The following is a 23,740-nucleotide window of genomic DNA, read 5'->3' as shown; positions in this document are numbered from 1 at the left end:
TTTTGGCCCTTGTTGGTCTTGACTTGAACTGGGACTATTGCTAAGATGCTCTCGGTGTTCTTAGCACTTGTTGCTCCACAAGTTGTTGTATCTGTTCCCACAAACCCACTTACGACCGATTCTGTCAGTCTTTCGTCATTTTCCTGTGACTCCCCTTCAGGCTTTACCTCTTTGTTCGTACCATTGTTTTTGGCCTTCATGTGCAACACTGTAGGGTGTGACTGCATGCAGACTTGGCAGCTCATTCTCTCCTTACATGATTTACTCATGTGCCCCTGTTTCAGACAGCTGAAGCACAAACCTTTTGCTCGTAAGAAGTCAATCTTTTCTTTATGAAGAGACTTCTTCATCTTCTTGCACTGTTCCATAGCATGTTCTCCACCCTGACAGAAGAGACAGGGTGTAAAAAATGCACAGACTAGGCTGCCGTTGACTTTACGTTCTGGTTTAGACTTGGGACTCACTGCTTGATTACTGGCGATAGTTGCAGCTGTGGTGAAGCCTCTGTTGCTACCACTTCTCCTATGCAACCTCTCGTCCACTTGCCCTTTAGGTTGGCTCTTTGAGGAAAAGTCCTTTATGTCACCAAACAGTGGATGCAAGGCTTCCTTCGCTTGCTTGTTGACAAAGTTCACAAGGTCATTGAACTTGGCTCTGCGCTTTTCTCTGTCCTGAATGCCACAGACCACGCTTCTCCACCTTTCCCTCAGCTTGTACGGGAGCTTGGCAATGATAGCACGCATGCTAGCTGCATTTTCTAACTCTTCCATGTACTCCATGTCAAACATAGCATTACGACATCCTGTGAGATAGAGGCCGAAAGAATGGAGAGCTTCTCCGTCGTCTGACTTGATGGTAGGCCAGTTCAGTACCTTGTTGATATATGCCACTGAAATCTTGTAGGCGTTTCCAAAATGTTCTGCTATAAGTCTCTTGGCCTCACGATAGCCGCGCTCGGGTTCCATATGGAGACAGCTTCTAACTAGCTCCCTGGGCTGTCCACTGGTGTACTGCTCCATAAAGTAGAGCCGGTCTTTGCTGCTCTCTGTCTTGTCCTCTACTCCGTGTTCGAACGCCCTGATGAACAGTTGATATTCTAGGGGGTCTCCCTTGAACACAGGAATATTCTGAGGAGGCAGAGTAGCTATTCTTTGCTGCTTAGTCAACATTTCAGTAACTCCTTGAAAAGCCTCAGCCATTTCTGTCTGCAGTTGAGTAGTTGCAGCATTTGATCTTTGGACATTGTGTCGAATGTCATTACTCTGTGTTATTTGCCTGTCTGTGGGCGAGGGATGCTTTGGTTGCCTGTAAGCTGGCATATCTGTAGCTTTGGCTGAAACGAAGTAGGAGTTCATTCCATCACGACTTGATGCCCTAGATGAGAGACGTAGTCCTTCAAACTCGTTCAAGATCTTAATTTTAGCATCAGATGCTGCTAAAGCAGTTTGTATCTCTAGCTCCTCTTTTTCTCTTTTTACTTTGGCTTCCTTTTCCTCTAAAATCTGTCTCTGTTTTAGAGCAGACGCTTGCGCTAATAATGTAGCTCTCTCCAACTCTGCCTTTAAACGAGTAGATGAAGCAGTAGATGATGCACGGGAAGAACGCACAGAAGTCTTGGAACTATGCTTTACTGATGAAAAAGATGCAATGGATACACTATCTGATGGCTGCACCTCTTCGTTGCATTTTGTAGCTTCTACGCTGCGTAGATGAGCCTCATCCATCCAAGCCTTAGCTCTCACAACAAAGTCCGTGTAGGCATCAGCCTTAGGTAAAAACCAGTTAGCTTCATCTTGGTTCATTTCTTCTTCAGAGATTTGTCGAAGTATCCCTTTAACACTGTAATTCAAATCACCAAACTCTTCAAAAAGCACGCTTAACTCGACCATTAATTTGGTTTGAATCACTGTTAAGCTAGTGTCATCACCGTCGTCCATTAATCGCTGTATCTGATTTGCTTTACCTGTTAGCTTAGCCAGCTTGGCCTTCCTTGAGCTAATAGCACGTTGCAACTTTTCCTCCATTGCCTTAGCTGTGACTTTCACCACCCTAGCAGCATCCATAACTGTAGCTGTATCTTCGTCTTCTTCCTCCATTCTTTAAGCAAACTAGCTTAAATTAGCTTAATGTGAAACAGTTCAGAGTCTTTAATGATAATCACCGTCCACAAAGTAGCATGGCTAACAGCAAGAAACAGTATATTTCTCTCGATGATGTTAGGGTTAGTCCGTTAGCTAACACATGGGAATTAGCTTGTGGGCTCCAGTTATGCTAGTAGCTTCGTCCACATGGAGTGACACAGCACTTTTTATCAGCAGAGCTGAGGATGACTTTACTCACGACCACTGTATCTTGGAGTGGTTGTAACTCCTTTTTCCTTGATGTTCCAAATCCTTCCACAAATGTCCATTAGTCCAAGTGGAGCTGGTTTTCTTACAAATGTGGGGGTTGAAGCTCAACGGTCACTTTGGATTTACTCGTGTACATTTACTTGAGAAGGAAAAACTTCCACGGAACTCCGTTGTAAAAAAGGATAAAAACAAAAATCTTTATTCCACAGTTTTGTAGTATCTTCTTACAGGAGTATTCAAAAGCTAAGTTATCCTAATTAGCAAACTGTACTACGGTAAGAAAACCGTGTGGCTCGGTCCTTAACTTGAGCCTCAACTGAACAAACCACTGTTTTTACCTCAATGAGCACAAGAAGCCTATTTCTCTTAAAGCGACGGTAACCTACTTACCGGTCTAACAGAAAGCTTATATAGTGTTGCCTTTACAAAGTAACACACAAAGATATTACATCAAGATGAATTAAATCAAATGTTCATTAAATTACTTTTAACCTTTTAACATATTAATTACTATGAATTAACTTATTCAATGAAATCACTTATTTATCTCACCTACATAAAATACAGATTGTGCTTATTTATTAAACTAAAACATGTATACTAAACTTGGCTCCCACACATTATTTTCCTCATACTGTCTGTCTGAATATACCTGTATTTACCCTCTTGTCTGAAACGCTCCGTTTTAGTGCATTTCAACAGAATTGCAATGGAATTGCGTTGCTAGGCAACAGCTTGGGTCCACATTTAGTTCCTGTCAGCTGCTGACATTCACATCCACTGCAATAGGAAATAAACTGGGACACATTTAGAATGTTTATGTTTAAAACTGTGTAATGGTCTAAATATTGTATATTTTGACATCACAAATGTACAGAAATTCTGACGGCTTGTTTCAAACGCACAATTTCTGATTACGATCTGTGTGTATTTCTCCTCATATTGAGCGCTTTGATAGTTTAACAGTATTTATATAGCACTTAAACCTGCTTTATAATGTAAAAGACATGAAAATCTCACTTTTTACAATATGGGACCTTTAAGACTATGCAGTGTTACAGAAAGAGGAATGCAGAGAGGTGATATATCGATCCTTGTCTGTGTGTGTTGATTGTGTGTTGATCTGTTGGTAATGCCTCGAGGCTCCAGTAGTGATGAGTGAATGAGAGACAGCCGAGTGTGTTTTGATTTCTTCGTCCTTCTATCTTACTTTCTCACTCTCCTGTTTAAGGTAATTACCGTCCGCAAAATGCAATACATTTATAAACACATTTGTAATACTTCACTGTTCATTATGAGAGAAAAGTGCGCATTTTGTACTCGTATAACGTTAGTGTTAATGTTCAAATGTAGGGAGTTACCTCATTTTTTCCTTCTTTTTTATGACTGTTATGGCATACTATACTAAGATATTTGTATGACTCTTTTATGGCATACTATACTGTGAGATTTTTTCTGACATTTTTATGGTATACTATACTATGGCATGTTATGCTTACTGAAACAATAATCAAAATATCCACACAATATTTTGCTTTACTGGCGTTTCCTTACTCAGAGGTCGTCCAGCATCCTCTGCTTGTCTTAGATCTCGTCTCGGAGGCAGCTGAGTTGCTCCTGATGAGCCTCCCTCTGGTTCTCAGGCTGCTCCTCCAGTGTTTTCTGCAGGACGGAGATGCAAAAAAACACTTACAGACACACAATTATTCAAATATAAAAATCATGTCCTTTGACTTTTGCACTTTCCAGCAGTGTACAGACAGTAGTGTTTTCCAGGTCCACTTATCCTCACCTTTAGGTCATCGTCTCCGTCCAGTCTGCTGCTCCTTCCCCAACACCTTGTGTCTTTTCTCTGCGAACCCACGAAGAAGACAAATGAGCTCCTTAAATGGGCTGTAATGTCAGCTTTAGGTACTCTGAGGTTCTGGACATCAGAGATAATGATATTCTCTGGAGGTGTAAATCACACTGAATCATGTCTAATGATCCATGTCTATTACAGACCATATCCTATAATTTTCATTCAGTTTGTAACGAAGCTAAAGAGGCCACTGAATTTAAAATATTTTGTACAGGAGCCTAGTGACATGAAGGAAATTAAAAAGATCTCTGAATAAATGGACAGACAGGTAAATCCATGCTGTCTCCCATCTGTAATAAAAAGGAATTTTTACCCGGCTTGAGGCTCTCTTTATTTGAATCATGGCGTGACAAAGGGATTCATATGATAGGGGATATGTTTGAGGATAACATCTTGATGTCCTTTCAGCAGCTTCGAGACTAATTTAATCCCCCTAAAGATCACATTTTCGGATATTTACAATTAAGGCATTTTATGAATTAATTTGTAAAGCCTGCAGGAGACACCTCCATCTAGAGCAAGGCAGATTATCTATGAGCAGAAGGGTTTAAATCACATAATATCCCTTTTCTATTCAGTACTTTACTCATACGATAAATGTGACACAACCAAATTCTCACAAAAATGGGAGGGTGACCTAGGTAATGAATACAATGAAGAAGATTGGTATGCACTTGCAGAGAAAGACACAAGTGAAAAATGTCCAACAGAAGTTCCTAGAGTCAAAGGTGACGTCTTCAAATTGCCCGTTTTTTTGTGACCAACGGTCCAAAACCCCAAAACATTACATTTTCAAATATGAAAACCAACAAATTCTCACATGGTGCACTTGCAACAGGCTTGTGGAGACGCAATATAAAATATAACATATGCTCCATAAAGCCCCTGTTACTCTGTTACTTCTTACAAGTATAAATCAATCCTGGTCGGTGTCCCATGTGCGCTCGTGTGTGGCTACTCTGTTCAGACAAGACTCCAACACAAACTACACGGAAGCAACAAAACAGCAAAGTTATATCTAGTGAAGCCCGTCTTGCAAAACAGTGTTGGCCGCGGTCGGAGGACGCGGAGGAGACCGTAGTCTCTGATGTACTCTGCTCCTCTGCCTGCCTGCCTTCATTCACACCCCGAGCTCATTACTCGCTCAGCTCGCTCCACCTCTACACGTGCATGCGCGCACACTACACACTGCAGAAGAGTTAGTAGCTCTGAGAATATCTAGTAAATGTACAGTGGACGTTTGTGCAGAAATAAATGCTGCAGCTCCTCCAGACCAACAGAGGTTTCCCACGTCTTGTGAAGTGACGGGGCTCAGCAGCGAGATACTTTATCGTCTCCGACCGGGTGCCGGCCTCCATGTTTTGAAGGGAAGCTCGCTCACATTCAGGTAGCGCGCGCACACGGGCGAACGCGAGCAACAGGACGCTGACTTTCGTTGAGTTAACGGCCACAGGTGTCGCTGTTACAACCAATTTCTGATTCTTACAAACAGTCCCTTTAATAGAAAATCAAAAAAATGTATCAACTAATACATAATGAGGTATTATCACAGGTTAAGTTACTCAGCAGTATATAAAGTACTTAAACTTAGTTCCACCTTTAAAAGCTGCAACATTAAATCGATGAACACATGCATCACTAATTGTATTTCAATAATATATTATGCCAAAATGAGCCATTCTGCATTATGAGCACTTTTAATTTTGATACTTGAAGTATATTTTGATGCTAATACTTTTGTACTTTCACTTAAGACTTTGAACGCAGGAATTTTACTTGTAACAAAGTATTTTACGCTGTAGTATTGCTACTTTTACTCAAGTAAAAGGTCTTAATACCTCTTCCACCACTGGTAGATGTAAAAATCATTCCTGTCTTCATATGTACTATAAGTCCTCATTCACTAAAATCATTTTTTTTAACTGGATTAGCTGTGAAATGAAACCCTGCCTGTCTATATTTCATAATTCATATGTTGCTCTCTCCATCCCAGCCCCAGTGAGAAATGGATTTGGATATTCAGAGTTGCATAAATATTAAATTAGATTACTTTTTTTTTTCTCTCCTGAATATATAATCCTTATTGATAATCCAGTTCCCACTTTGTTCTCAAGCATTGCACAGGCGGTCACAATCAGGTGACTCTCACAATAAGCCGAGGTCGCCCAAAACAGCTCCAGTGTCACATGTTCCTGAGTCATGAAACAAGTTATTTAGAGAAGCATGAAGTTCTTGTTTGAGACTCAGATCTCATCACTGAGAACTGAAATCATCTTTAGAAATTAAGATTAACATTAGATTCATCGTAACAAACATTACTCAGCATGATAAGCAACATAACTTTATCAATGCCTGTACTTTATTGAACATAAAATATAGTATTAATATTATGAGTCTAAAGCAGGCACCTTGTGTCTCGCAGCCTTTTTTGTTGATGGATTTTGTGTTTTCTTCCAAAGTTAGCTGGAGGCCACCGCCTGTTCCACCTCCCTGCATGATTTCTGCTGCCTGTCCCAAGACGGCGAGGCTTCACTGCTCCTGCTGACAGGGCAGAAATGGGTGAATGTAATTATGTGGCCACTGCATTGGAGGAATCCATCACCTGCGCAGCAGCAGCGGGGTAATGTGCTGCTGACTAACCCATGGGGTACACTCTCCCTCCTCTCCTCTAATTTTTCTATCTTTCCCTCTCCTCTTCGCTCTCTCATATTTCTCTCCTCTCAGCTTAAATCAGAGCCAGGACACTTTCCACTGACAACCTGCTGCTCATCACTGTCCCAGCACGCACATAGGCAAACACACACACATGCAGAATAATTCCACATACACGTGATATCTTCTTCCCTTGTTACACACAAACACATGCATGACTGTGCATCACACACACTTATGCAAGCAGTCTTTAATCTTGTATGAGGGGAGGTTGGCATCAACACTAGAGCCCGTTATTTTGCTACGGCCACTTCACAACCGCAGTAAGTCTCCAATAAACCCAGAATAGAGATCTGACTCAGAGTCAGTGTATCATAACCCTGCCATATACTGTATAAGGGCTCATATAATTCAGGGATTTCACTATTATTTAGCACAAAATAAGACTCATTCATCATAAACTGTTATCCATCAAGTGACAATATAGTTAATAAGCGATGTCAGTGAGGTGTAGTGAGAAAGAGTCTCTACAATTTGCTCCAAATCTTTTCAGTCAACACCTTTTTGGTCAAAACTTTGTTTTGTTTTGTGTTTTTTTCCGATTTAATTTAATGCCTTCTTGTTACCTATTCTTTATTATATGCATCACTTATGGGAAATTGTTAATAAGTACAGAAATAAATGACTACTACTAAATGCAAATAGTGAATGTGTAGTTCATTTTGCAAATTTACAAACACGTTTAAAAAATATGATGGTAAATATGTACAAAACTGAAGTATGATTGTTATTGTGTATAAAACATTTGGAACTCTTATTGTTTGTTTTGTTATAGTTTAGTTTTGTATAGCCTAAATTAAGTAGTGAATGAGTTGCCTATTAGAATATGCTAAGTAAAAAGGGTAGGTTTAATTAGCTTAAGTTTTCTGCCTACACCTTTTTGGTAAAAAATTTGGTCAACAAGTTTTTGTTTTGTTTTTCCTATTTAATTTAATGCCGTATTGTTACCTATTCATGGAAAATTGTTGATAAAGGATCGAAATAAATGACTGCTATTTAATGCATATAGTGAATTAATTAAGGAATATTAAAGAAGTATCATATTAGAACTGTAAACAAACTGAATCATGTTTTTCCTTCTCTACAAAAGACCAATTTTGAACATAAATGACATTGTTTCTGTCAAAATTGATATATATATATATATATACATATATATATATATATATATAATTTATATAGGGATGCACCAATACCTATATCAGGTATACCGGATACCGGATCAGATATCGGGCCGAACTGACTCAAATAGCTGCATCGGGTATCGTCACAATAGGGCCGATCTATTCAATTCAATTCTATGTTTACAAACTATATACATTATATACTGTAATTTTAATTCCTGTTTAAGTTTTGATCAAATTGTTGCTTCATTAAAAAGGTTTACACTTGAATTGTAATTCCTGTTAGTTTTGAAAAAATTTTACCAAGTTGTGGTGCACGATTTATTATTTTAATACAATTCAGGCTATGTATTTATGTTACATTTTGTTTTACATAGTTAAGAAAGCGATGTTTAAGTCCAGCCTGATGATGCTTTACACATAGAAAAATGACCCCAGTCACTTCCACACAGTGAGGCATACAGCTTATTAATTAAACACCGGTACCAGATCGGTACTCGGTATCGGCCGATACCCAAAGCCCAGGTATCGGTATCGAGACTGAAAAAGTTGGATCGGTGCATCCCTATATAACAAACAAATGCTTAAGATCATATACGTCACACTGATTGCAGAGTAGCTTATGTGATAAAGCAGATATGTTTTTAACCTTATAGGCCTTCTTCTCTCGGTGTGGATAAACTGCTGATGGCAGCTGTCACAATACAGGGCATCATGACACACACATATCCCATAATGACATAAGCAATATCACTTTCCATCCATACATGAAGCCCAGTTCATGAGTCAGCCGCTGGTAATTTCAGTAAACTGGTTATATGGCTGTGATGATGATTCGTTTTGATTCGTCTCATCTTGGCACCTGTGGCCTTTCTCTCACTAAGAGGTGTCACATTCGCTGTAGTTCATATGAATGTCACCACTTGTTGAGTAGTTTTCCATATGTTTATGTGTGTTGGCTTGAACCACTTGAGTCATGGAAACTGTCAGCCTCTCAGATGTATGGTCAGACTCCATGTAACATATAAAGATATACAAGTAGAGGGGTGAGCCTCCGTCAGCCGTCATCCGGATGAGTAAGATGACGAAGCTTCTGAGGAGACAGGCGGAGAGGGCGTGGGGAGGTCTCAGACATGATGAGGGAGGGAGGGAGGGTTGGGTGGGGGTCGGAGGTGGATAAAGAGAGGGAGGGAGTGTGGCTCCCCCCTCTGAGGAGTTCTGGGAACCTTAATGAGTGACCGGCGAGCCGGGGATCCAGACCGTTAACAGCTGCTGTCCAGTGTTGAGGGTGCTGAGAGTCCAGTTCTCCTGTTGCTGTCATGGGCTTCAGGGCGGTGCTGCTGTCGTTCCTGTTGGCATCTCTGAGCTGCTCCAGAGGAGCCGTCATCACCGGGGTGAGTGAGAGGCTTCTGGCTCCGCTGCACACTGTTAGGTCATATTATAGCAGCTTGTTAGATTCATGTTTAAATCAGCTTTTCGATGAGTGTATAATTACTATAAATGACTAATTACTCCATTTACTCTTCAGATTAAAGAGAACATTTTACACTGTTATTATCTTCTCTTTCTGTGATTGTCTTCTTTCTTTTTGAACATATATTAAGGCACTATGTGATTTTATATTAAAAATAAAAATGACTTACTTATTAGGGCTGCAACTAACAATTATGTCATTATTGCTTAATCTGTCAGTTATTTTTTGATTACTCAGTAATCATTTAGTCCGTAACATGTAAAATAAGAGCCTCAGGCTTGTTTTTGCCTGATCAACAGTCCCAAAACTACAAAAATATTGAATTTATAACAATATAAAACAGAGAAAAGCAGCAAATGTTCATGTTTGAGAAACAGAAACTAGCAAATGTTTGGCATTTTTGTTTGATAAATGACTTAAACTATTAACTTATTATCCAAATTGGCAATTTATTTTCTTTTGATGGATTTGAATGAAATTGTTTCAACACTAACTCTGTCTATTGAGGAGCGTGCTGTGCTTGCACTCAAACCTCTATATACAGTTTGTTTTTAATATTATCCCTTGACTTTTGATTTTTAGTTTAATTTTCTCATATTCAAACTATATATAAATTTATATGCAAAAGAAACAACTGTATACTGTTTATGCAAACAGCACTGCTCACTCTTCTGGATGATTTAGTAAAATGTGATTACACATGACTGACAGGAGACCACATCCTCCTCCGCTTCAAGTCCAGTGGAAAAACGAGAGGAAATTATCCTCTGATTGATATTCATTTGTAAATGGATTAGAGAGATGACAGGCAATGGATAAAATGGCTTTCACTGTACCAACATGAGAGGACGTCTCTATTACAACAAGTAGAAATGAAATAGATTCAAACATAAAAGAGGATCGTCCTCTATTAGCATAAATAAAATCACTGGCATCAAAACGACTCTTTTATTCTTCTCTGGCTGTCCACCAACTCGTCTCTCTGTCTGTCCTCCTGCATCTTGTCTCTCCGTCTGTCCTCCTGCATCTTGTCTCTCCGTCTGTCCTCCACCACCTTGTCTCTCCGTCTGTCCTCCACCACCTTGTCTCTCTGTCTGTCCTCCACCACCTCGTCTCTCTATCTGTCCTCCACCACCTCGTCTCTCTGTCTGTCCTTCTGCATCTCGTCTCTCTGTCTGTCCTTCTGCATCTCGTCTCTCTGTCTGTCCTCCACCACCTCGTCTCTCTGTCTCTGTCCTTCCTCCACCACCGCGTCCCTCTATCTGTCCTCCACCACCTCGTCTCTCTCTGTCCGTCCTCCACCACCTCGTCTCTCTGTCTCTGTCTGTCCTCCACCACCTTGTCTCTCTGTCCTCCACCACCTTGTCTCTCTGTCTCTGTCTATCCTCTACTACCTCGTCTCTCTGTCTGTCCTCCACCTACTTGTCTCTCTGTCTCTGTCTGTCCTCCACCACCTTGTCTTTCTGTCTGTCCTTCACCACCTCATCTCTCTATCTGTCCTCCTGCACCTCATCTCTCTATCTGTCCTCCACCACCTCGTCTCTCTGTCTGTCCTTCTGCATCTCGTCTCTCTGTCTGTCCTCCACCACCTCGTCGTCTCTCTGTCTCTGTCCTTCCTCCACCACCGCGTCCCTCTATCTGTCCTCCACCACCTCGTCTCTCTCTGTCCGTCCTCCACCACCTCGTCTCTCTGTCTCTGTCTGTCCTCCACCACCTTGTCTCTCTGTCCTCCACCACCTTGTCTCTCTGTCTCTGTCTATCCTCTACTACCTCGTCTCTCTGTCTGTCCTCCACCTACTTGTCTCTCTGTCTCTGTCTGTCCTCCACCACCTTGTCTTTCTGTCTGTCCTTCACCACCTCATCTCTCTATCTGTCCTCCTGCACCTCATCTCTCTATCTGTCCTCCACCACCTCGTCTCTGTCTGTCCTTCTGCACCTCGTCTCTCTGTCTCTGTCCTTCCTCCACCACCGCGTCCCTCTATCTGTCCTCCACCACCTCGTCTCTCTCTGTCCGTCCTCCACCACCTCGTCTCTCTGTCTCTGTCTGTCCTCCACCACCTTGTCTCTCTGTCTCTGTCTGTCCTCCACCACCTTGTCTCTCTGTCTCTGTCTGTCCTCCACCACCTTGTCTTTCTGTCTGTCCTTCACCACCTCGTCACTCTATCTGTCCTCCTGCACCTTGTCTCTCTGTCTGTGCTCCACCACCTTGTTTCTCTGTTTGTCCACCACCACCTCGTCTCTCTGTCTCTGTCCTGCAGGCCTGTGAGCGAGACGTGCAGTGTGGTTTTGGTCTCTGCTGTGCCGTCAGTCTGTGGCTGAGGGGCCTGAGGATGTGCGTCCCGAGAGGCATGGAAGGGGACGAATGCCACCCGTTTAGCCACAAGGTGGGAGGAATTGTGATGTCGCTAATCTTCCTGCATCTCGCTCTCTAACACTCGCACAGAGTCACACTCTCTTGTTTTCTACGTTGGTGGAAATTCAGATTACATCGAGCTGCTGGCAGTTCGGCTGAAGCTTTAGAAAAGCTGCTGATAACTGCAGAGACTATTGATCTCCTCCAGAGTGAGCCGGCCAATCGGAGCCATACATCACGTTGATCATCTGGCGATGGCAACAATTAGTTCTGCTAAGACCACATCCGTCTCTCAATTCAGACTTTTAAAGCACCGCTTTTTAAGACCTACTTGTCAGCTGATGAAGGATTTCAACTGTCAGATTATCCCTCAGCTCCTTCTCCCTTTCCTTCCAGGTGCCGTACCCAGGGAAGAGGCAGCACCACACCTGTCCCTGTCTCCCTCACCTGGTGTGCAGCAGGTACAGCGAGACCAAGTATAGATGTACGGACGACTTCAAGAGCCTGGACTTTTAACATTCAGATGAAGAAGAGCATACAGAGTGAAGACTTGAACAGGCTGCGGATTAGAAACATATATTTAATCTTCACTGGCAGTATTCTTCATTTGTGTACTCTATGCACTATAATACACAGTTTGGATTCTATCAATCCACACATCGACAGAAACAAAGTCAAGATTACCTATTACACGTATAACAAGAGCCACAGCAGACGTCAGACACTTTTTACTTCATAAAAACTACTTTGAACAATTTAAACATTTGCTGTTTTGTTTATCATGCTCACTTTATGTTAATTTATAGAGAGAAATGTATAAATATAATTGTCAATAAAAGTATAACAACATTGTTGGTACTGTGTAGTTTATTTTTTTCCGTGTTCAATTTATGTTGTTTGATTAAACATAATGTGTTTCTATGGGATCAAGTGGTTTTAATCACCGTCTGATTATGATGAAGGTCAAGTACTTAATGTTCTTTACCTGATGACCTCGATATGTAACTGAACTGATGACCTTACTGACCGACTTGTGCCAAATATTTGACTACTGCAGATGTTAAGTAAAGGGCAATTACACCACAACATTTTTTTTCCACTCACATTAGCAGCTTAATAAGTTCTAACAATTAATTTTCTGCCATTTCAGATGATGCAAATTTTCAAATTGACATCTATTATTTAAATATTAATTAAAAACAAAGCAGCTGTCATGAGAGACAGACTGCCTTTTGTCCTGCTTTAGTAGCTTTGTGTAAGACATTGAATCCTTTGCCCTCTGTTTTATAGAAGCAAATAATAAGAACATATACATTTATCATCATTATTATACTAGTGATAATAATAAACATGTTATTTTATATTTATTATTATTATTATTATTATTATTATTATAGTAGCATTAGTATCGATAGTAGAAGTAGTATTATTACTAAAATATTTTATAAAAAACAAGAAAAAGGGTCAAATTAATTTAATGGATTTAAATACAAAACAATAAATAACCAGAGATATGAGCTGTGGCATTCATCAGAGTATTGCGTATTTTAACTTTCCTTATAATACTGTATCCTTCTACTGTACTGCATCTAAGAGGGAAATACTGCACTTTTTACTGCATTACGTTACTTTTCAGATCAAGTTATTATATAAAAAATACTACTATGAGCTAATAAAATGCAATGCTTTGCTGTAGATTGAAAATTTGCTCGACCAGCATCAACATAAAAAGCTGCTTAACCATTAATGCATAACTACTACTAATAATAATCCAATAAAATGATACATATAATACAGACATGAGCCATCTTTCTGCACAAGGAGTACTTCTATTGTTTGATAATGTAAGTACGTTTTACTGCTAGTACTTATTTACTGTAATGAATGAATGAATGAATGAATGCAGGACTTTTTAATGGAATATTTTAAAATGTTTCCACCACTATGCTTTGATCAAGGTTACTTTCGGTGTCTCATTGAATAAATTCACTGCAAAAAAAACATGATTTTTTATTTAAAATATTTTGTGACACTAGATACAACCCAAGGTTATGGAAGCAATTATGAATAAAAAACGTTTTTTTAATTTTTATTTAAGAATGAAATTAGATGTAACATCAACTATGTAAATATTATCTGTTATTAACTTTCCAATCAAAGTCAAACTACAGTACATGTACTGGGTCAGCTGCATTTTGTTCACACGTCACCGAGTCTTTGTTTTGTGTATTACTGTTATCAGATAACGCTGCCCAGGTATAACCTCTGGCTCACACCTGCAGAAACACATGGAAAGTTTCCGTATCAAAGTTAAACAGAAGCTCTGGACATCAAATCTCCTGATCTACATGTCAACACATTAAGTGTGCGCTGTATCTGTTATTAAACACTTATCTGCACTATAATCAAATGATCTGTTAGATAATAAAAGTCAATCCTCTGACACGTTTCTGTTGTTTTGCTGAACTGTTTTCTACGACTTCTTGAGTTAAGGGACATAAATCAACAATGCTGAGCTGAACATTACCACTGTTGCAATCATTTTCTCTTCAGTACCATAGTAGAAACAGTGAAACACAAAGCTTTCAAAGCATAGTTCCAGTTATTGTGATTATTTTAACAATCTACTGTACATACATACAAAATATCAGCTGCACTTTATAAAGTGTACTTGATTTTACAGTGAGTTGTTGCTACAAAATATATTTAGTATTCCAGTAAAAGTAATTTCTAATTTGTTTAATGGGATATTTGCTCCTAGATAAGAGGCAACAAATCGCACATTCCTTATCTCCAGCTGATACATGATATCAAGTTATGTGGAAGGGCACAACCTTGATTTATTGTATTTAAGGGCTGGACTCTATTGAACTTCATTCAGCTGAATCCAACAGTGAAGTGACAATGAAGTGGCTCGTGTTGCTGTCTGCCCTCGTGGCTTTCTCCGAATGCTTCCACAAGTAAGTCTGACCTGTTTGGTTGAAAAGTTCCTTCATTTCTTTGACATTTTAAACCTGAATAGGCTGAATTGTTGAAAGGTAATCTCTCCATCTAGTGTTCCTGAGGGAAAGCCTAAAGGCCATCTAGCTTTGAGCGATCACACCTTTCAAACTTGCACAAAGCTCAAAGGAGAGCTCTCTTTCTGATTTATCCAGGCTATAAAATCTATAGAAATCTGTGCATTTTGCTGATTCTTTATTCATGTTTCTGTGTTTTTAGGATTCCCCTGATCAAGGGAAAGACTGCCAGGGAAGACCTGCAGGAGAAAGGACTATGGGACGAGTACAGGAAGCAGTTCCCATACAACCCCATGGCCAAGTTCTACCAGGGCGGTACTGAGGGCATGACCAACGATGCTGACGTAAGTCCAGACCAGACACAGCGTTTACAGAGTAGTTTGTCATCTTCATATTAATCTGCATCTGTTAATTTGTCATTTTATGTCCCTCTAGCTGTCCTACTACGGTGTGATCTCCATCGGCACCCCTCCTCAGTCCTTCACCGTCATCTTTGACACCGGCTCCTCCAACCTGTGGGTCCCCTCAGTCTACTGCTCCAGCCAGGCCTGCGGTGAGTGTTACTGACAATACTACATGTACTACTATCATATATCAGCCAACTTCTAACATGGAGGAACTGCAGAGTGTTGTACTTCTGCTTATACCTAATAAACTGTATTAGTTGTTGAACAAGTCATCAGATCTTCTACTAGTAAAATACAACAAGCTTAAGATACTGCATTACAAGTTCAATAAATAAATAAAAGTTAGAAGTTGATATATGATACTTTCACTGACTATTTCCATTTGATGCTACTTTATTCTTCTTTTAACTCCTCTACATTTATTTGACACCTATTGTTACATTGCAGAATCATGCAATTATTTTATGAAATACAATTCATAGATTGCTATAGATTAAATTACCTAGCCGTGTATAAACTAAAGTAGAGCTGCAACGATTAATCGATTAGGTGTCAACTATTAAAATAATCGGCAACTATTTTGATAATCGATTACTTGGTTTGAGTATTTTTTTTTAAAGAAAAACAGTAGAAATTCTGATTCCAGCTTCTTAAATGTGAATATTTTCTAGTTTCTTTACTCCTCTATGACAGTAAACTGAATATCTTTGAGTTGTGGCAAAAAAAGACATTTGAGGACGTCATCTTGGGCTTTGGGAAACACAGATTTTTCACCATTTTATAGACCAAACACTAGAAAACAATCGATTAATCAAAAACATAATCAACAGAGTAATCGTCAAAATAATTAAAAAATAATTGTTAGTTGCAGCCCTCAACTAAAGTAATAGCAACTCCACTTTCACCAGCTGCAACGTACATAGTAATCCATCAGCAATAATAACCCAGCAGTATAATTATATTACACAGGAGCCATTCTGCAACATCGGTACTTTAATCTTTGAAACTAAAGTACAGTTTGCTCCTAATAAGTCTGTCCTTTTACTTAAACTTTAATTTCAGGAATGTAACTTGTAATGTGGTATTTTAAGTTTGTTGTGTTTTATTAGCAGGAGATCTACTTGTTTAAATACAGTTTATTAAGTATAAGCAGAGGTACAACACTCTGCAGTTACTCCATGAAAAGAGAGGGTCCAAGTTTTTTTGCCATATTCCTAAAATGCACATTTGACAAAGACCTCATTCGTCTGCAGAGAACCACCAGAGATACAACCCACAGCAGTCCTCCACCTTCAAATGGGGCGACCAGGCGCTGTCCATCCAGTACGGCACTGGCAGCATGACCGGACATCTGGCCATCGACAACGTTGAGGTAACCAAAAGCCCCTGGAACAAAATGCACAGTCTGTTTAGACTTCACACAGGCATACCTCCGCGGTCTGTTGAACTGTGACTGACAACTGTCTTGTGTGTCCAGGTGGGCGGCATCACTGTGTCCAACCAGGTGTTTGGAATCAGCAAAACAGAGGCTCCCTTCATGGCTCACATGAAGGCTGACGGCATCTTGGGATTGGCCTTCCAGACCATCGCCTCTGACAACGTCGTGCCCGTCTTCGACAGGATGGTCAGCGAGGGTCTGGTGTCTCAGCCCCTGTTCTCCGTCTACCTGAGCGGGTACTGAAACGGGATGGAAGTCTGCTGGTTCGGAGTGTGGTCATTTCCAGTGGCATTTCATTCATGTATATTTGTTTTTCTTCTCTTAGCAACAGCGAGCAGGGCAGCGAGTTGGTCCTCGGCGGTATTGACAGCAGCCACTACACTGGACAGATCACCTGGATCCCTCTGTCCTCTGCCACCTACTGGCAGATCAAAATGGACAGGTACAAAAGAAGACACAAAACTAACCACAAACATAAGTTGCACAGAGCTTCCTAGCCTGACTGTGTTCCTCCTCACAGCGTTACCATCAACGGACAGAGTGTGGCGTGCGCTGGTGGCTGCCAGGCCATCATTGACACTGGTACCTCCCTGATCGTTGGCCCAACCAATGACATCCACAACTTGAATTCCTGGGTTGGAGCCTCAACCAACCAGTACGGAGAGGTGAGTCACACCATCATACCGTAGCATCTGAAGTAAATTTTCCCCATTTTCTGAGCCCAGAGTAAACACACATTCAATGCTCTGACGTCAAAACTCTCAAATCAAAATAATTAAGCAGGACTTGGTTACGTGCTTTAGCTGGAAACCTGTAAAATACCAATAAATACAACTTCTGCTGCTACACAGTATCCAACTCTGTTCTTCTCACAGTCCACAGTGAACTGCAATAACATCCAGAGCATGCCTGAAGTCACCTTCACTATCGGCGGACACGCCTTCACCATCCCTGCATCTGCCTACGTCTTTCAGGTCAGTTAGAGCCACTGCAAGAGAAATGTTTTCACCAAAATAATGCAGATTTGGGGAGACTAAATGTATTTTCTGTTGTTTCTCTACAGAGATCCTACGGTTGCAGCACCGGCTTCGGCGGGAGCTCTCAACAGCTCTGGATCCTGGGAGATGTCTTCATCAGGCAGTTCTACGCCATCTTTGATACCCAGAATCAGAACATTGGCCTGGCCCAGTCTGTGTAATCACCTGATGGATAATCTATAAAATGTCCTGTGTAAAAAAAACAAGTTTGAACATTTTGTAGTTGCTTTTGCAATAAATAGATTATAGCAACTAAAAGCATTCTGTGTATTTTTTTTTGTCAGTCTAACTGTGGTGACGAAGATCACACATCAGTGCAGTAAAAGCGTCTTTAGAAACCTCTTTAGTTTTGTGTTACAGCGCCGCACTGAAATGTCACAGGAATAACAATCTGTTCATCCATTCGCTCTTAAGAGAAACTCAACCTTTTACAGAGGATACAAAGAGGATTGACGCCAGCTTTTTTGTGTAAAGGAAGAAGAGGCCGAGAATAGAGTATTGAGCGGCTCTCAGAATAGCCGGGTTGTAATCGAGAAGAAACTGATAAGGACAAACATTGATATTACAAAAGATAACCTGATGACATGATCTGACAACTCGGCTGCTATTTCTACCTGTGAACGCAGCATTGAAAGGACTCAAACACAAGGGTTTTGTCTTCATTTTACCAGACTATGTTCATTTCTTTAATGCATTCTCATTTCATTTATACGTCATTTACACAAATAACACATGCTATATACAATTAACAGGGTAGTTCAGTGATTAATATTGCACTTCCATAAAGTTGGGGGACTCACAATAGTTCAAACCAAAGCAGCAGCAAATGATGATTTTTAGTCTCTAATTTGGGTCAAGCTCAAAAAATGCTGGATCCTACATTTCCCACAATGCAACCCAATGCATGTTGCATCAAACTCTATACAGGCTGAGGATCAGAAGCAGAACAAGACATTGTAAGCATTCAGAGCTCACCCCAAACCTAAAGGGTGTCCGGGGGTTATAGGGTGACCGGTTGTCCCACTTTATGAACGACTGCAAAGCATTTTCATCCCCTGTCCCACATCCAGCACATTGCGACGATGCCCCACATTTTCACTGGCTCCAGTTTTCAAAAGTCCACTACAGTCAAACCACTGCAGGACAGACGCTTTGCAAGTCACCACAGAGTCACAAGTTATGCAGATTTAGGCAGAATATGCTGTAAACTTACCACAAAGAATAAGAAATGCAGCTACAACAAAGACTGTGAAACTACTTATAAGCGGGTGGGTGAAGGTGTAAAGCGATTCTCAGAGTTTTTTTGCAAAATTTGCCACTTATTTTTCAAGTTCACACAGAGGGAATACGACATGAAGCAACACAGTTCATGTGAGTCTCACAAGGAACATGTGGCTCAAAAAGAGGTGTCGATCTATGGATGCATTCGGGCAAAACATAGAGATGTTAGGAGGTAAAGGGCAGTATATAAATGTGTGTTAGATAGACATTACATCAAAATTGTAGACTACATCTGAGCATTGGCAACAACGTGTCCCACATTGTCCCACACAAACACAGTCTTTGTCCCACATTTGGTTTGTTGGGATCTGGTCACCCTACTGGGGGCATGCTCCCCCACAGGGAGATTTCTTCCCAGTTTACTAGGGGTGTAAATCACACCTCGTGACGAGGTGCTGAGCGTCTATTCTGCTCTAAGTGCTGCATGTTTGGTGAAACATTTTCAACTTTGGGTATGTATTACATACTCTGATGGTTAAAATTCATAGGGGTTGATTATTTATTTTTTTATTTAGGAGTCACAAGTGATCATAGTTGCAGCAGAAACACCAACATAAGTAGGGTAATGTTAGGAATGTGTTGTAAACAGCATTACTAATCTTGAAACCTATTGTTATCATACTGTTGTGACTAATATTGATGACCATGGTGGTGAATGGGACACTAATGTGTTGTGGAGGTGCATACCTTTAGTTTATATTTGCTTGCTTCCTCCATCTTGCTGTGGTTGTAGATTGCAGACTGTTGTTTCTTCAGCTGTGTTAGTACTTGTGCAATATTTATCGTTTTGTTTCACTTAATTGTGAAGAACCCCTTCATCTCCAGCACTCCAATACACTCTGAGATAACCCACCTGTGTCTACTTACTACCTGATTGTGAGGTGTGACCCATCACCAACATGTTTACTGCCCCCTGGTGGCGTGGCATACTAACACCCACAGAATGTAAACCAGTCTTTCAAAAGGTCAAAACAAAAAACACCAGTATTGCCTCCAACAAATTAAAATCAGTCCCATTAAAATGAGAAACTAACTTTCTCAGGTGTGTTCACTGGTGGACTGCCAGTGTGGAGTACTCCACCATCCCATCGTGCTCTGCGCTCCAGGTCGAGTCAGGGGCTCCCGCTTGTGCTTTGGGCATCCTCAGGTTTTCATACACCTCTGTGGGTTTCTGGTGAGCTCTGAAGTCCACTGTGGGTTTCTGGTGAGCTCTGAAGTCCACCGTGGTGTAGACGATGCCACTCGTTTCCTGGGGGAGACACACACACATTGTTAGGAGACAGTGTTGCGGAGGAAGTCTGAAGCATAAACATGACAATGAATCACAGAGGCGACATGTTCCCTGTTTGGCTCTTACCGGGGCCTCTTGTTTCAGTGACTCACACAGAGTTTCTCCATAGTTGTCTACAAAGGAAAACAAAATCACATTGGTGCTATTTACTCATCTCCCCCCAAAAAAATTATTTTTTCAGACACTCAGATCTGTGTGATCATCAATTTGAGAAAAATGCTTACCCGGCTGTTTACGTTTTGCCTTGACTCTGCAGCAAACAACCCCAATAACTGAAGTGATAAAAATCATCCCTGTAATGGACACGATGACAGCTAGTGGCAGACCAAAACTCCAGGGAACTCTGGAGAGGAATAAAACAAATAATATCTTCAGGTAGACAGCACGGTTTGGCCAGCGAGCAACAACAACAAAAGAGTACATCTGCAGAGTGAATAGATAATATAAAAATAAAAGAATATAATAATAGATTCAAATATTTAATCATGATTAATCGCATGATTGTCTTAATCATGAGTAACACATTTTTTATCTGTTCAAAATGTCAAGTATTTAATACTCTTATCAACATGGGAGTGGGTAAATATGCTGCTTTATGCAAATGTATGAATATATTTATTATTGGAAATGAATTAACAACACAAAACAATGACACATATTGTCCAGAAACCCTCACAGGTACTGCATTTAGCATAAACAATATGCTTAAATCATAACATGGCAAACTGCAGCCCAACAGGCAACAACAGCTGTCAGTGTGTCAGTGTGCTGACTTGACTATGACTTGCCCCAAACTGCATGTGATTATCATAAAGTGGGCATGTCTGTAAAGGAGAGACTCGTGGGTACCCATATAACCCATTTACATTCACATATCTTGAGGTCAGAGGTCAAGGGACATCTTTGAAAATAGCCATGCCAGTTTTTCCTCGCCAAAATTTAGCGAAAGTTTAGAGCGTTATTTAACCTCCTTTACAACAAGCTAGTAAGACATGGTTGGTATCAATGGATCCAATGGAGCCCGCTGCAACCTCCGAAAGATTGTTTAAGTTAACGCGTTAAAGAAATTAGTGACGTTAAAACGAATTTGCGTTAACATGTTACTATCAAGCTAACTTTGACAGCCCTAATACAGTATATATATATTCATTTACTACTTCTCTATACATACCACATTCTTGTTTACACTTTTGTATATAGATTTTTGTTACTTCTCATCATGCATATACAAACTACATCCTCTTTACATCCTGTTCACTTTTACTTGTGTGATTTCCTCTTCTATATATACATATTTTATGAGCATTGTTGAAGGAACCTGAGACCAGAGATTTTCATTGCCAATGACTGATTTGCTGGAAATGACAAATAAAAAACCTTGAACCTACCTGGGACTGTCACTCTTGTCCTGAGCCACAGCAGGCCCAGTGGAGTCTGGGAGAGTTGTGGAGGCGCTGGGGGCTGTGACGGTTGTCGTCAGTGAAGGCTGAGACCGGCTGTGGTGATCTGAAACCTCTGCACAATGCAAGAAGATCAAATAAGCTCCCAGAGTTTATGGCTGGAATTAACCTTTGCAATTGTTTCCCTACTTTACCAGGGAAAAAGTACACGGAAATATTATTTTGCAAGTAATCATTTATCTTATGAAGCTGTATTAATGCTGTTTTGGCTCAGGCGTTATTGTACACACTAGAGGCTATGGCATAATTCACATTTAATGAAGATTATAAAGACTGCTCACCAGACACCTCGACAAAGTAATCACTGTAGATGCGGTTTTGAGTTCCCAGCACGATACATCTGTAATAGCCTCCGTCCACAAACCCCACATTTGATATTTTAAATTCTATCCAGCCGTCCATCTCAGTTTTCGTTACTCTTCCTCTCAGTAAATCACAGGTGAATCCTGCACTGTCCAGCAGCTTGTAACATCCTCCCGGATACAGTTTACAGCAGTACTTGTTGTAACTATTGTAAAATGAAGGGAAGGCGAGTCTCAGCAGGACTTGTTCGAACACCTCCATCCTCTGCTGCCCTTCTATATGAGGGATATCTGGAAAACAAACATTTATCATTAATGTGTCATTAACAGGCACTGGAGACCAGAAAAATGTCAAATTTGGCTTCTTTTTTGTAAAGAAAAACAAACATACCTATTAAAAGAAACAAGACAAAGGAAAACTTCATCTTCAGTGTAATGCTCACACAGGATCAGCACTTTTTTGACACTTTTCCACTCTTTTTAGAGGATGTGAGGCCCCTCCTTGTTGAGGAAAGGAGGAAGTTGTCAGTTGATCAGCTGGAGGGCGCAGACAGATGTCTCCCTGTCTGCACTGACTCTTTTGAGGATTTTTTGTGGCACACTTGTGATATTTTTAACTTCTTTTTAAGTACATTTGGACTGTTTCCATTATGCAGATGTACAGAGGGAGGACACAGGAACAGGAATGTATAGTGTGATACAACTGTGACCTGTGTGATGACTTCTCATTTTTGAGGTCGTAGTTTGTGGTGTGCTTGTCTTGGATCACATTGCATTGTTCATGTATTCCTGTCATTGCATCCTTCCCTGTACTATTCTATTGCAAAAATGTTGACACATGCTGGAATTGCAATTATAATGCAATATAACACCACAAATGACTATAGAGTTGCATCAACTCATTCCTGACAGCCTGACTCTTTTGTAACAGCTTTGCTTTTATTGCGTCCACTGCATTATAGTGATGATGATTAAGGCTGTCAATCCATTCAAATATTTAATCGTGATTAATCATTTTTTATCTGTTCAAAATGCATCATAAAAAGGAGATTTGTCAAGTATTTAACGCTCTTATCAACATGGGAGTGGGCAAATATGCTGCTTTATGCAAATGTATGTATATATTTATTATTGGAAATCAATTAACACAAAGCAATGACAAATATTGTCCATTAACCCTCACAGGTACTGCATTTAGCATAAAAAATATGCTCAAATCATGACATGGCAAACTGCATCCCAACAAGCAACAACAGCTGTCAGTGTGTCAGTGTGCTGACTTGACTATGGCTTGCCCCAAACTGCATGTGATTATCATAAAGTGGGTATGTCTGTAAAAAGGGGAGACTCGTCGGTACCCATAGAACCCATTTTCATTCACATATATTGAGGTCAGAGGTCAAGGGACCTCTTTGTAAATGGTCAAGACATTTTTTACTCTATTCGGAGTGTAATTTAACCTCCAAGCTAGTATGACATGGTTGGTACCAGCGGATTCTTTAGGTTTTCTAGTTTCATATGATACCAGTTCTTCACTCTAGCTTTAAAACTGAGCCCGCTACAACCTAAAAATCGCAAGTTGCATTAAAAAAATTAGTGGAGTTAAAACTAATTTGTGTTGACGTGTTATTA

General features: G+C 40.4%; 3 protein-coding genes across 8 annotated transcripts; 2 read left to right on the top strand and 1 right to left on the bottom strand.

Annotated features, from left to right (window-relative positions):
- Positions 1–6,250: 6,250 nt before the first annotated feature.
- Positions 6,251–23,716, bottom strand: LOC141772958 (uncharacterized). Of its 6 annotated transcripts, none has more exons than XR_012594983.1 (9): positions 22,500–23,716; positions 22,088–22,399; positions 21,735–21,861; positions 20,571–20,689; positions 20,413–20,459; positions 19,743–20,304; positions 8,816–9,473; positions 6,621–6,753; positions 6,251–6,404 (listed from the first exon to the last, which is right to left on the bottom strand). XR_012594983.1 is itself a non-coding variant. In XM_074644518.1 (6 exons), the coding sequence occupies exons 1-6, from the start codon at positions 22,531–22,533 to the stop codon at positions 20,104–20,106; spliced, it is 840 nt and encodes a 279-aa protein (XP_074500619.1). In that variant the 5' UTR covers positions 22,534–23,716; the 3' UTR covers positions 18,520–20,103. The 6 variants fall into 6 exon arrangements, 2 of the variants coding, with proteins under 2 accessions (XP_074500619.1, XP_074500620.1); XR_012594985.1 differs by having other exon boundaries at positions 9,309–9,473; XR_012594982.1 differs by lacking the exon at positions 8,816–9,473 and having other exon boundaries at positions 6,252–6,404.
- Positions 9,304–12,674, top strand: prok1 (prokineticin 1). Its single transcript, XM_074644520.1, has 3 exons — positions 9,304–9,442; positions 11,781–11,906; positions 12,272–12,674. Exons 1-3 carry the CDS (start codon positions 9,368–9,370, stop codon positions 12,389–12,391), a joined length of 321 nt encoding a protein of 106 aa, XP_074500621.1. The 5' UTR covers positions 9,304–9,367; the 3' UTR covers positions 12,392–12,674.
- On the top strand, positions 14,713–17,965 carry LOC141772957 (pepsin A-like). The gene is made up of 9 exons (XM_074644517.1): positions 14,713–14,835; positions 15,095–15,236; positions 15,328–15,445; positions 16,553–16,671; positions 16,777–16,973; positions 17,063–17,179; positions 17,258–17,402; positions 17,613–17,711; positions 17,801–17,965. The coding sequence occupies exons 1-9, from the start codon at positions 14,780–14,782 to the stop codon at positions 17,933–17,935; spliced, it is 1,128 nt and encodes a 375-aa protein (XP_074500618.1). The 5' UTR covers positions 14,713–14,779; the 3' UTR covers positions 17,936–17,965.
- Positions 23,717–23,740: the final 24 nt, after the last annotated feature.

Source organism: Sebastes fasciatus, chromosome 8 (genome assembly GCF_043250625.1).
Source record: "Sebastes fasciatus isolate fSebFas1 chromosome 8, fSebFas1.pri, whole genome shotgun sequence".
Lineage (NCBI taxonomy): Eukaryota > Metazoa > Chordata > Actinopteri > Perciformes > Sebastidae > Sebastes > Sebastes fasciatus.
The sequence above is the reverse complement of the archived record's forward strand: the minus strand, read 5'-3'. Positions and strand labels throughout refer to the sequence as shown.

What these genes read in the sequence shown, in the direction of transcription:
- prok1 (XM_074644520.1), top strand. Translation starts at nt 9,368, where the DNA reads ATGGGCTTCAGGGCGGTGCTGCTGTCGTTCCTGTTGGCATCTCTGAGC. An exon ending in GAGGAGCCGTCATCACCGGG is followed by an intron (nt 9,443 to 11,780) that starts GTGAGTGAGAGG and finishes TCTGTCCTGCAG; the next exon opens with GCCTGTGAGCGAGACGTGCA. An exon ending in GCCACCCGTTTAGCCACAAG is followed by an intron (nt 11,907 to 12,271) that starts GTGGGAGGAATT and finishes CTTTCCTTCCAG; the next exon opens with GTGCCGTACCCAGGGAAGAG.
- LOC141772958 (XM_074644518.1), bottom strand. Translation starts at nt 22,533, where the DNA reads ATGAAGTTTTCCTTTGTCTTGTTTCTTTTAATAG. An exon ending in TTACTTTGTCGAGGTGTCTG is followed by an intron (nt 21,862 to 22,087) that starts GTGAGCAGTCTT and finishes TGCATTGTGCAG; the next exon opens with AGGTTTCAGATCACCACAGC. An exon ending in CACTGAAACAAGAGGCCCCG is followed by an intron (nt 20,305 to 20,412) that starts GTAAGAGCCAAA and finishes TGTCTCCCCCAG; the next exon opens with GAAACGAGTGGCATCGTCTA.
- LOC141772957 (XM_074644517.1), top strand. Translation starts at nt 14,780, where the DNA reads ATGAAGTGGCTCGTGTTGCTGTCTGCCCTCGTGGCTTTCTCCGAATGC. An exon ending in TTCTCCGAATGCTTCCACAA is followed by an intron (nt 14,836 to 15,094) that starts GTAAGTCTGACC and finishes CTGTGTTTTTAG; the next exon opens with GATTCCCCTGATCAAGGGAA. An exon ending in CAACCAACCAGTACGGAGAG is followed by an intron (nt 17,403 to 17,612) that starts GTGAGTCACACC and finishes TTCTTCTCACAG; the next exon opens with TCCACAGTGAACTGCAATAA.